The sequence below is a fragment of the Oncorhynchus tshawytscha genome, linkage group LG07 (assembly GCF_018296145.1).
Source record: "Oncorhynchus tshawytscha isolate Ot180627B linkage group LG07, Otsh_v2.0, whole genome shotgun sequence".
Lineage (NCBI taxonomy): Eukaryota > Metazoa > Chordata > Actinopteri > Salmoniformes > Salmonidae > Oncorhynchus > Oncorhynchus tshawytscha.
The window spans coordinates 52,151,894-52,165,415 of NC_056435.1; the positions used below are offsets into that span (position 1 = coordinate 52,151,894).

Consider the following 13,522-nt stretch of genomic DNA (forward strand, 5'->3'; position numbering starts at 1 on the left):
CTCTAGTGTCTGAGTTATTTACTCTGAAAAATAAGAACCTAACACTACGAAGACCCTAAATAAGATCTGGTGCAACCAAATACCTTCAGAAGTCACATAATTAGTTAAACAAAGTCCACCTGTGTGCAATCTAAGTGTCACATGATCTGTCACAGTATATATAAACCTGTTCTGAAAGACCCCAGAGTCTGCAACACCACTAAGCAAGGGGCACCAACAAGCAAGTGACACCATGAAGACCAAGGAGCTCTCCAAACAGGTCGGGGACAAAGTTGTGGAGAACAGATCAGGGTTGAGTTCTAAAAATATCATCCCACAGAGCACCATTAAATCCATTATTAAAAAATGTAAATAATATGGCACCACAGCAAACCTGCCAAGAGTGGGCCGCCCACCAAAACTCATGGACCAGGCAAGGATGGCATTAATCAGAGAGGCAATAAAGAGACCAAAGATACCCCCGAAGGAGCTGCAAAGCTCTACAGTGGAGATTGGAGTATCTGTCCATAGGACCACTTTAAGCCGTACACTCCACAGAGCTGGGCTTTACGGAAGAGTGGCCAGAAAAAAGCCATTGCTTTGGATGTTTTTCATCGGCAGGGACTGGGAAACTGGTCAGAATTGAAGGAATGATGGATGGCGCTAAATTCAGGGAAATTCTTGAGGGAAACATATTTCAGTCTTCCAGAGATTTGAGACAGGGACGGAGGTTCACCTTCCAACAGGACAATGACCCTAAACATACTGCTAAAGCAACACTCGAGTGATTTAAGGGGAAACATTTAAATGTCTTGGAATGGCCTAGTCAAAGCCCGGACCTCAATCCAATTGAGAATCCGTGGTATGACTTAAAGATTGCGGTACACCAGCGGAACCCATCCAACATGAAGGAGCTGGAGCAATTTTGCCTTGAAGAATGGGCAAAAATCCCAGTGGCTAGACTTGCCAAGCTTATAGAGACATAGCCCAAGAGACGTGCAGCTGTATTTGCTGCAAAAGGTGGCTCTACAAAATATTGACTTTGGGGGGGTAAATAGTTGTGCATGCTCATGTTCAGTTTTTTTTGTCTTATTTCTTGTTTGTTTCACAATAAAAAATATTTTGCATCTTCAAAGTGGTAGGCATGTTGTGTAAATCAAATTATACAAACCCCCCCAAAATCTATTTTAATTCCAGGTTGTAAGGCAACAAAATAGGAAAATGCCAAGGGGGGTGAATACTTTTTTGCAAGCCACTGTACAATTGAGTCTTTGCTCAGGCTTAATCATGTATTTGTGGAAACACTTCAAATGGGAAGGAACAATGGCGCTACCTCGCTCTCCAACAAAGTGTAGAAACCCTGTACAGTACTATACACTGAGTTTACAAAACATTAGGAATAGAAATGATATTGTCATGTCATATGTTTGTGCTATTTGTCAAGAATATAACGCATGTGCCCTTGTGGTCGACTATGACAACATAAGACTTTTACATATCTGGTCTGTTTTGCTGGCAATAATCCACTCAGTGAGTAAAGATAGAAAAAGTTTTCTCCTTTCAACTATTCATCCCACTGCTTCCCTCTTTTCATCCCCTCCTTTTTGTGTGGCCAGATATTCTCTGACCTTTCATCACACAATTAATCAACAAAACACAAATATTAGCGTCTCTTATTTTCTATAAAAAGGTTTAATCTTACTTATTTAACATTTTCAGTTTCAAGGTTTTTGAAAACACTCAAACACAAAGTGCTTTTTTTTACAATGAGGTTAACCAAATACAACAGCTTGTCAAACAACTCCCTTCTCATTCCCTCCATACACTGACATCCTGATTCCCCATCAGACATCAATCAGAATCACAGTATGTCAAACTGCTGCCATAAGCCTGTTTCTCTCTGAGACAGCCTGGGGCTCAGGTAGTGACGGAGTCTCTTCCTAGGCGGGCCTAACATTGCTCCCTGTGGCCCCGCACACAGAGCTGTTACTGTCCTGGGACCACAAGCTGAAAGGGTTGCGGTAGCCTCCAGAGGCTTTGTTAGACCTTTTCTCCTTGTCCTGCTGTCGTTTCTGAGGTTCTGGTTTGAGAATGTCCATTTCCATTCTCTTGGGATCATGCTGCTCCTTGCTAGTCGATCCATCTCCCTGCTTCCTTTGATTTTTGAGGGGCTGTCGGTTCTTGTCCTGACCCCTGCCCACTACTCCACCATTACTCCTGGTCTGTGGTGGCATCAGTTCCCTCCTCCTGCTTCTGAAGGGCAGTTTCCTCTGTCCCTGGCCTCTCTGGGTGAACCTACGTATAGCCATGGTGCTCCTGCCCCTGGGGCTCTCTGAGGGGACCGCTGCAGGCTCGCTGTGGTCGGGCTGCCTGCTCTGCTCTGGATCGCAGTTTGAGTTCATGATGGTGCGGGTGCTCCTAATGGTCACGTCCTGTAGCAGTGCGTAAGCCCTGCTGGGGTCCTGAAAGCCCTGCATGGAGTACTGTAAGGCAGAGGGTCCTGTGCCTGTCCCTGGTCCATAAGTCACAGCGGTAGAGCGTGTTTGGTATCGGTACACCATCTGCCAGGAGGTCTTAGCCAGCTTATCCAGCACCATCTGGCTGTACCGCTCCAGCTGATCCTCCTCCACCTCCTTCATCATCACAGGAGGAAGGTACAGGGCTCTGGGGGCATTGGCCTGGCACTGGTCACATCTCTGAGGGTCCTTCTCTGGGTCCTTTCTTTGCAGGGTGCTGCCGCCCTGCTGCCCCTCTTTCAGTATCCCTTACACCACATGATGCCACTGCTTTAGAAGGCGCCGCAGAGACGTACACTTTCGAAGCACCTCTTCTCCTCACTCACCAGGCAGAACCTCTACAAGTCCTGGGGACATCTGGACCGTGCAGTCTGTCACCCTGACAGGGGTGAGTTGGTGTTCGGACCAGTGCTGGGAAACTAAGGTGCCTAGAACGGACAGGGCTTCTCCTAGCATGCTTTTGATCCCGGCTCTGCTCATGTCTCAGGACTTCCAGCTTCTGCTGCAGGCCCTGAATGTGGCAGCTGAGTGCTGTAGTCTAAGACCGAATAGAAGACAACAATGTTTGTTTGTACCCATAATAACTAATAGCAAAGACAACAGAATCAAATGTGCATAATTTACATTAAATTATTATCTTAAGTATGTTAAATAGTATTCTCAGCATCCAGAACCAAATATTGTGTGTGCCGGCCAGTTAATGTTTGGTCTGTCATGAGAGATTAGTTATATAGTGTTATATAACGGGTGAGTCTAATCCTGAATGCTGATTGGTTAAAACCACATTCCAGCTGGTGTCTATTCCAAAAGTTAGCATGGCTAAATCTATGACCTTAAAATGCCTATTTATTCTGTTCCATCTGAATGCGCAATCCACTGTCAATCCACTGTCAACTGGCAATCCACAGCCCAGCTAGGCAATTTATAAACTTGATCTCCACAAAATGATGAAGTGCAGAATTTATTCCAAACTTTCGAAATTGCTTTGTTGAGACCGGTTCCGAGAAGAAATTCAAACAAATCCTTGCTGAATACAGATCAGACATCCTACCGCTCGTTGTTGAGGAATATGATACTATGTCTCACTCTGAAAAGACAATGATGTCCGTTGTGAATGAGCTCCTCTGTGGCTTACATTTGAATGGTTCCTTAGCTCATCAGACAAAAATGACTCTTCTACTGTGGGAAAGATGATTTTTGGAGATGAGGAAACAACAGCCTTAACATTGGAACAACAGCGTTGGAGCCTGGAACAGTGCGTTTGGTGAGAACTGTGAGTGATACTGTCCAAGAGCTGGGATGGGCAGAGGACGGTCAGCTTGTTCTGGGTCTGATTTCTAAGCTAATCATTGATCTTCTTTGGAGAGCCCCGACTTCAAAGGGAAAGGGGTTTGGGATGTAACAAAGATACCACATCCCTTTTACCAAGCTCAAAGAATGGCAGGATGATGGGAGAGACCTTGAAGGAAATGTACAGTTGTTTGATGACATTGAGGTGCCCAAAGACCTTGTGTTGGACTGGCTTACCATGCGGAAAGATCCAGACTTTTTTTATTTGACCATTCAGGTTGTTGAATTGATCTTAGCAAGTTTTTGGGGGGTATGTGGTAAAATGCCTTTCAATATACAGCCAGTGTCAAATATTGATGATCGAGGCAGAAAGGATTTGGGGGTATTTAAAAATCTTCAAAAGGCTAAGTCAAGTACAGTCAGTGTTGTATTTGAAACCATGGACATGTTCATGAAGACTCGCACTTGGGAGTGGCTCCGGACTATGGACAAAGAAAGAAACTGGTGTTAAAATCACTGCAGAAAGTAGTGAGACTAGTTTTGCCAAAAGGAATGAGGAATATTAGGCAAAGGGGTTTGCGTAGAGAAAAACACACAGAAGCAGTGGAGCTTAAGTGTGGACAGGATGTAGTTTAACTTTGAAAAGATTACAGAAACTGACAGATGCCCACATTAAAATGACACCAAAGGTGGTGAAAATATCAGCAGTGACCCCAATGCAAGTTGACACTACTTATCTCAATCTTACAATTACATTTTTTAACTAGCTTAGTGATTGAGTGTAATGTTTTGAAATCTTAAAATCAACGATATGGCATAATTTGTAGATTTTGAAATGGTCCACTATTTGAGCAAAAACTGACCTGACTGCACGATGGCCGTTCTGTCTTCAGTCATCTGTTTATTCCACACACACAAAAAAAAATGGTTGACGGTTATTTTATTTTCATAACGGTCTTCGTCCATAACCGTCGGTTACATGGTTATGCAGTAATTGTACCAGCCCTAATTGGGCTAGGCTATATCACAATAGTTTCACAGTTTTAAAAATGTGCTTCAGGGCCCTCTAGTTACCTAATGCTACATTGATCCAAAGACTATGCTTGGAATGTGAATGGTTCATAATATAAGACACATTTTAGGCCTCCCTGAAGTCAATAGACTGAAATTCTATTACTCACCATTCAGAAATTGGTACACAAGAATAGCCTAGTGCTTTTAGGATTAGTCAAAGTGAAATAGGGGGAGAAATATATATATTTTTTTGACTCCTCATTTCTATTAAGGGTTTGTCTTTGAATGGTGGATTTTGCTGATTACCTTGGCCTGTGGTTAACCTTTGATGCCTGGTCTTCCTGTAAAGAGACTGAAAACAACGTGATTATTGCAATACTTATTTTTTTTTCACCATTGAACAATGTATTCATGAACTAGCCTAACTCCTCTACCTTTGAAATCTTTTTTGTTATTAATAGTGTGCAACCTACTATGATGGATCATGTTTTTCTTTTTGCAAATTGATCTTTAAGCCATTTTTGTAGTGGACGTTTTATCTGCGGGTTATTTTTTGTTTTTGTCTTGCTTTTTGTTGCAAGATTAAGAAAGATGACACTGCATCAAGACTTGCGTTGCAGTTACCCACACTTTTCTATTTTGAACATGGAGTTCTACCATCAACTATGAAGTGGAAGTTAAAAATAAATAATCCAAGGACACTTCCACTGACATTCTTATGTGTTCCTCTGACACCTGTGTGTACTTCTGGAAGAAAAGGTATGCAAGTCCATGTTTAATTGGGATGCACAACAAATATTTTCTCCTATTCTAGTTTGGTGAATTATATAAACATTTTAAGAATTCATATAATATTACTGGTGCCAATTAGCATTCATTTCAACACTTAGGCCTATAAAATGTAACTAGCTGTTATTGTTTGGTCTGAACTTTACACATGTGTATTCACAGGTGATGCTAATTTTTTTTCCAGTCACAGTGTCCCTAAAGCAGCATGGTCTTCTCTTCTCCATGTTGAACTGAACTGACTGAACTGTTTCATCTCTTCAGAAGTGAAAACATAAAATCCCTAAAGGTGTGTTGGCAATATTATTTTAAAGAGTCAGATAATTGACTATTTGTGGCTTGATTGCTCTCTTATTGGGGATCTCATTATTATCCAATTCTTATCTGGAAATGTCACATTGATTTACACTGGCACGAAATGCCTTTGTTCCATTCTAGTGGTGGAGTAGGCCGCCATCTACAGTATGTCAGGAGCAGTGGCTTGTTCCAGGACCGCAGCTTTTGAGGATGTAACTTCTCAGTCATGATGAAGTGTCATCTCTGCTGGTGAGTTCCTGTCATTTTGTGGGTGTTGTTTTGCATGTTCACTGTAGACCTCTCAACATGGACTGACTAGGACGACTAACTGCATGCACAGAATTGTCTCTACCATAGAAAATACATAGTATATTTTCTTTTCTTGCTTGCCTCTGAATGCAGTTGATGAAATCCTTAGTTTTTCTCCTTATTTCTCATACTTGCAAGTGGCCAGGTAGCCTAGTGGTCAAGAGCATTGTGACCGTAACAGAAAGGTTGCTGGTTCATATCCCTGAGCCAACTAGGTAAAGAATCTGTCTGTGCCCTTGAGCAAGGCACTCAACCCTAATGGCTCTTGTAAGTCACTCTGAATAAGTGTGTCTGCTAAATAACTAAAAAGTAATGATATACACTGGCAGTTCAATTCCAGATCTAGTGGTGGAGAAGGACGTCATCTACGTCAGGAGCAGTGGAGCAGTTGAGGAGTATTTTCAGACATGACGAGATCTTGTAATTACTATCTTCTTCATACCAAGACAAATACCTGACAACTTTACTATACTGCCTTTTCTTTTTATCTGGTGCATTTAATACTGCCTACAGAGGTAGTGATGATTTTCTTTTAAAATCCCGCCATACTCCTCTGTGTAAACCGAGCCATAAAAACATTTCCAGGCTTTGGACGATGTTCACTTGTGAGCCAATCACAAAGCTTCACAGAAATGTGGTCAATGCATTTTTTCTTTCCATTTAAATGAGTGTAGTTCTGTCCTTGAGCTGCTCTTGTCTATCATCTGAATTCAGTGCATCTGCCATTTCCTACTTTTATTTCTTGACCGGTAAATATTTAAAGGCCCTTTTTTATATTTAGCATATAAGTTGGGTTAATGAATGAGCTTCTACAGCTACACATAGCCTCTTTTTCTTTTTTCAGCTAAGCCTGTGTGCAATTACGCACGCCGCTCCGCTATTCCTCTTCTCCTGGAGTCGCAAAAGCTATAGGCAATCACAACCTGGATTCGAACCAAGGACTGTAGTGACGCCTCTTGCACTGAGATGCAGTGCCTTAGACGGCTGCGTCCATGTGTGTGTGTGTGTTAACTATTTAACTGTACTTTAATGCTTAAAAGGCTGCCAAAATGTTTAAATGCCAATATCGTTTTTTGGGGGGGAGCAAGGAAAATATAGGAATCGGCCAAAAATGTCATATTGGTACATCACTAATAATCCCGTTTACATAAGTATTCAGACCCTTTACTCAGTATTTTGAAGCCTTCTTGGGCATGATGCTACAAGCTTGGCACACCTGTATTTAGGGAGTTTCTCCCATTCTTCTCTGCAGATCCTCTCAAGCTCTGTCAGGTTGGATGGGGAGCGTTGCTGCACAGCTATTTTCATGTCTCTCCAGAGATGTTAGATCAGGTTCAAGTCCGGGCTTTGGCTGGGCCACTCAAGGACATTCAGAGACTTGTGCCGAAGCCACTCCTGCATTGTCTTGGTTGTGTGCTTCGGGTCGTTATCCTGTTGGAAGGTGAGCCTTCGCCCTAGTCTGAGGTCCTGACTGCTCTGGAGCAGGTTTTCATCAAGGATCTCTCTGTACTTTGCTCCATTCATCTTTCTCTCGATCCTGACTAGCTTCCCAGTCCCTGAAACTAAAAAACATCCCCACTGGCATGATGCTGCCACCACACTTCACTGTAGGGATGATGCCAGGTTACCTCCAGATGTGACGCTTGACATTCAGGCCAAAGAGTTCAATCGTGGTTTCATCTGACCATTGAATCTTGTTTCTCAAGAGGTGCCTTTTGGCAAACTCCAAGCGGGATGTCATGTGCCTTTTACTGAGGACTGGCCTCCGTCTGGCCACTCTACCATAAAGGCGTGATTGGTGGAGTGCTGCAGAGATGGTTGACCTTCTGAAAGGTTCTCCCATCTCCACAAAGGAAGGCCCTTCTCCCCCTATTGCTCAGTTTGGCCGGGCGAACAGTTCTATGAATAGTCTTGGTGGTTCCAAACTTCTTACATTTAAGAATGATGGATGCCACTGTGTTCTTGGACCTTCAATGCAATCCTGTCTCAGACAAATCCTTTGACCTCATAGCTTGGTTTTTGCTCTGACATGCACTGTTAACTGTGGGACCTTTACAGTTGAAGTTGGAATTTTATATACACCTACATACGCCAAATACATTTAAATTCCGTTTTTCACAATTCCTGACATTTAATCGTAGTAGAAATTCCCTGATTTAGGTTAGTTAGGATCACCACTTAATTTTAAGAATGTGAAATGTCAGAATAATAGTAGAGAGAATGATTTATTTCAGCTTTTATTTCTTTCATCACATTCACATAGGGTCAGAAGTTTGCATACACTCAATTCGTATTTGGTAGCATTGCCTTTAAATTGTTTAACTTGGGTAAAACGGTTTGGGTAGCCTTCCACAAGCGTCCCACAATAAGTTGGGTGCATTTTGGCTCATTCCTCCTGACACAGCTGGTGTAACTGAGTCAGGTTTGTAGGCCTCCTTGCACGCACACGCTCTTTCAGTTATTTTTTGAATAAAGCTGTAATGTAAAAATGTGGAAAAAGGGAAGGGGTCTGAATACTTTTCCGAATGCACTGTATATATATATATAGACACACTGCCATCTTATGAAAGAAGACACAAATGACTCATGTGAGCCAGAGATCAAGATAACCTGACTGACCTCCTCCCACTGCTGCTGGCTTTCGCAGATTCTGCCATTACTCGCCTTAAGTTGACATTAATAAGCTACATGAGGAGTCGGCAACCTTTCTCATGTGGAATGCCAATTTTTCATCGGTAACATTTCTACCGATGCCAGTTCTATCCAAATTAAAATGATACAAACCTAAAAAGTAACTTCTATTGCCAACTATGTAAAAATAGCCTACATAAAGCCAACAAATGAAAACATTGCAGCCTGCAGGTAGAAAATATCCTGATGAAAATAAATATCCTATAAATCACATTGTCTACGCATGGTCTGTCATCAACAAACATGAAACATTGTAAAATATTCTGGGTAGTCAGCGTTTCCCAAGCCAGTGAGATCGAGACAGACACAGCTGCAGGCTATTTTGTGCAAGAGATAAGAGCTCATCAGGTAGACCTATTTTATAACATTTCAACTGGATCAGAGCATGGCATTTTTCCCTTTCACACTGAGTGGTTATCGAAAGGAAGAGAGAGCTGGGAAAAAAATTCTAATACATTGAGGAAAAATTGTCATTCTCAATGGATGTAAAAACAGACTTTGTTTGCTTGCTGTTTGAGGTGAAGAAAACATTACTTTGAGAAGCTGCACAGCTCATTAGTGGTGGTGTGTTAAGCCAAACAGAAATACTATCCGATCCCCAAATGGGAACATTTATATACCTACATTTGCGTGCAGGCCAGGTAGCCTATAGGCAAACTTCTGTGTAAGCAGGTGCGTGTCCTTACTCAACATTGACAGAAGCGCTCCAAACAAAAGACAATGATTAAATTGATAAAACTTGTAAATGGAATTAAATAAACCAAAACTTGTTTCTCACAAGTGCATCATAGATTGTGCGTTCTGCAAACAGTTTCCACTCTGACAATGAGAACTGTAAAAGACTGGAATAATAGTATATTGAATACATTAACAGAAATTACCATAACCAAACAAACATTGTAGATTAGGAACTGGTGATACTACTGGTGGTATATGTAATTGGGAATTGATAGACACTATCAAGGCAAACAATTCACACAATGAAGTTATGAAACAATGAATGTGCACAAATTGGTTGGAGACCACATTGGAAAGAGACTTGCATTGTGCATTTTATCCACACAAATGAAACAATGACAAGAACAGACAGAATATGCAAGACAATTTAAATGTCTAATGTACAATAACGTAAATGTTAACACAACCAAACATTCAACCACAAAAAAAAATCCAAGATGGTAATGTTTAAGGGTTGGTTGGCATAGTTAAATCAATGAAATTGAACACATGTTCAGTACAAGATAAGAGAAGCAAGTCATGAAGAAAGTGAACAAATAGTCTTATCGGTAATGTGTATCTCTATGTAATATTTGAAGAGCGATGTTTGCCTTGGTATTGTACTGACCTCAAGGAATCAATGTGCCAAAACCTTTTGTAAAATTGATACAGGCTAATCGGACACATAAGCCTATCCTTTCTTTATCTTCAGGGTGTGCAAGCAAAACAGAATACCAACCTAAACATTTTAAAACGGTCACCCTATGTTTGAAACCAAAACATTTATCGTTGGCATCTTTTCCTGTAGGTACATAACAGAACCAGAGAGAGGTCTGGCACACACAGGCCCCGGACCCAGTGCTCGAGAAGGAGATGGACCCTTCCTCTGGCGAGGACAAGCCAGAGTGCTTCATCTGTTTCAACACCTACGACAATGTCTTCAAGACGCCCAAGCTGCTGGACTGCACCCACACCTTCTGCCTGGAGTGTGTCACCCGGGTCATGGCCGTGTCTGTGGAACAGGAAAGGGGCCAGATCCCTTGCCCCCTCTGCAGGCATCCCACCTCCATCCCCGCCAGTGGCCCCCCAGCCCTCCTCACAAGTCTGGAGGTGCTGGGCCGGCTGCCCACCCACCTGCAGCAGGAGGAGAAGGTGTGGCTGGGTGGGAAGAAGCTGTGTTACTCCAACCCCGGCAGCCCTGACCTTCTCCATCCGGACGGCTCCTCCACCTGTATTTGTATCAACATCGGGATAATCCAGGAGGAGGCTGCGTCCAGACAGACTGAGGCTGGCAGAAGGAGACTCGTCTGGGCCAGACGATGCCTCTGCAGCCTCTTCTCAGACTGGAAGCGGCTGGTGCTGATCGCAGTGCTACTGATCATGCTGGTGTGTGTCATCATGTGGCTGCTGCATTGTCTTCAGCACAGGATTGGTTCGCTGTTTCAAAAGCATGGCTCCCGCTGTCGTGGGGCAGGCCTCCACACCCTTCACAGTCACATAGCTGCCACAGTGACAGGGACACTCCCTATGTACAGCACAGGGTGGACACATTTATTGCAGGTCATATTGGGACTGACACACCAGGAAACTGTCAAAATGTTCTCTCAGGATTGCCAAAGGATGAGACTAATAGACAAGCTGGCTTTGTTTGCTACCAAGGACTTTTATTTTTTGCTATTAAAATAATTCCTTCAGTTTCACGTTTTTTTACGAGTCGTATGTACAGGATACACATGGTATACACCGTCAAATGAAAGGCTTACTTACAGGTTCCTTTTTGACAATTCAACAAGAAATAACAAAAGATAAGAATACGAACATAAAGTAAAGGGCTCAGTAGGGCAGAATAAACATTTTAGGGCATTATCCCACTTGCAACCACCTCCATATACTAATTTGGTCTCTCCCTACAAGATTGGACTGTTGTAGGCTAGCGTCACATACACTTGTTTGCTTTTCTGGAGGGTTCTTCAGACAACTACCTCAAGACACGCTACTGTAGTCTGCATCGAACAGAAAAGTGGAAGGATCTTGAACGTGTTGTTGATTATAACCTGATCATCAACCTTATGTATTGTTTTAAATTAGGCTAATGGTCAATTATTTACTAAAGCATGTGACTTTTCCCTCATATGGTTCTTGTTTTATATGATATTGTTTTATATGATGTGAAATGTTTTTTTGCTTAAAACATGTACCAAATTCAAACAGTAGGCTAACTAGAATTTGGGTTGTAGGTTCTTTGGATAAGACAATGACATCATGGTATTTGCATGTCCTTGAAGGATAACCATAAGAATGCCTACAGTAATCAGCACACATGTGTTGCTCTTGTGTCAAATTCACACTGACACATTTATTACCTTCAATTAGCAGACACAGCTCTATTATAGTACTGTACCTCATATGTCAAGCTATGTACATTCAGTGCTTCAAGGTATCACTTCATATTGCCAGACATGTCAATATAATAATGCTTTGTTCACGAAGACGCCAACTCAAACTATATTACCTTGTCGACACACCAACTCATCCTCTTCTTATCAATTCAAATTTTATTAGTCATATGCGCCGAATACAACAGGTGTAGACCTTACAGTGAAATGCTTACTACGAGCCCCTAACCAACAATGCACTTTAAAAAAAAAGATGGATAAGAATAAGAAATAAAAGTAACAAGTAATTAAATAGCAGCAGTAAAATAACAATAGCGAGACTATATACAGGGGGGTACCAGTACAGTCAATGTGGTGGGCACCGGTTAGGTGAGATAATATGTACATGTAGGCAGAGTTATTAACGTGACTATGCATAGATGATAACAACAGAGTAGCAGCTGTGTAAAAGAGGTAGGGGACAATGCAAATAGTCTGGGTAGCCATTTGATTAGGTGTTCAGGAGTCTTTTTGGCTTGGGGTTAGAAGCTGTTTAGAAGCCTCTTGGACCGGTACCGCTTGCCGTGCGGTAGCAGAGAAAACAGTCTATGACTAGTGTGGCTGGAGTCTTTGACAATTTTTAGTGCCTTCCTCTTACACCACCTGGTATAGAGGTCCTGGATGGCAGGAAGCTCGGCCCCAGTGATGTACTGGGCCGTTCGCATTACCCTCTGTAGTGCCAAGTGGTCGGCCGCCGAGCAGTTGCCATACCAGGCAGTGATGCCACCAGTCAGGATACTCTTGATGGTGCAGCTGTATAACCTTTTGAGGATATGAGGACCCATGCCAAATCTTTTTAGTCTCCTGAGCGGGAATAGGTTTTGACGTGCCCTCTTCACGACTGTCTTGGTGTGCTTGGACCATGTTAGTTTGTTGGTGATGTGGACACCAAAGAACTTGAAGCTCTCAACCTGCTCCACTGAAGCACCGTTGATGAGAATGGGTGCATGCTTGGTCCTCTTTTTCTTGTAGTCCACAATCATCTCCTTTGTCTTGATCACGTTGAGGGAGAGGTTGTTGTCCTGGCACCACACGGCCAGGTCTCTGACCTCCTCCCTATAGGCTGTCTCGTTGTTGACGGTGATCAGGCCTACCACTGTTGTGTCATCAGCAAACTTAATGATGGTGTTGGAGTTGTGCAGTCATGAGTGAACAGGGAGTACAGGAGGGGACTGAGCTGCATCTGTTTAGATATATGGTCACTATTATTGTGTAAGCAGTACTGGTGTAAGGTAATGGGTAATTATACAATTGATCCTGTCCTACCTCTTCCACTTCAGAGTGGCTTATATTTATGGCACTGAAATGTTACAAGTGTGGAAGGGCGCCCAGACCATGGCCCGCGCAGGGCCCTACATGTGACCAGCAGCCAGAATCACTGCTACAGGTCTATTTATAACATGGGTAATGGCCAGGCCCCACTCTGACTCTGCCACACCACTGGCAGGAACACGCGCACACACACAGCATGTAACTGCTGCAGGACAG

General features: G+C 42.7%; 1 protein-coding gene across 1 annotated transcript; it reads left to right on the plus strand.

Moving 5' to 3' along the window:
* The first annotated feature begins 10,472 nt into the window (after positions 1–10,472).
* On the plus strand, positions 10,473–13,396 carry LOC112255304 (RING finger protein 223-like). Its single transcript, XM_024428317.1, has 2 exons — positions 10,473–11,128; positions 13,315–13,396. The coding sequence occupies exons 1-2, from the start codon at positions 10,473–10,475 to the stop codon at positions 13,394–13,396; spliced, it is 738 nt and encodes a 245-aa protein (XP_024284085.1).
* The last annotated feature ends 126 nt before the right edge of the window (positions 13,397–13,522 follow it).

Bases quoted from the DNA above. Each gene is read 5' to 3' on its own strand.
- LOC112255304 (XM_024428317.1), top strand. From the start codon at position 10,473: ATGGACCCTTCCTCTGGCGAGGACAAGCCAGAGTGCTTCATCTGTTTC. The intron at 11,129-13,314 runs GTACAGCACAGG...CTTCCACTTCAG, and splicing joins GTGACAGGGACACTCCCTAT to AGTGGCTTATATTTATGGCA.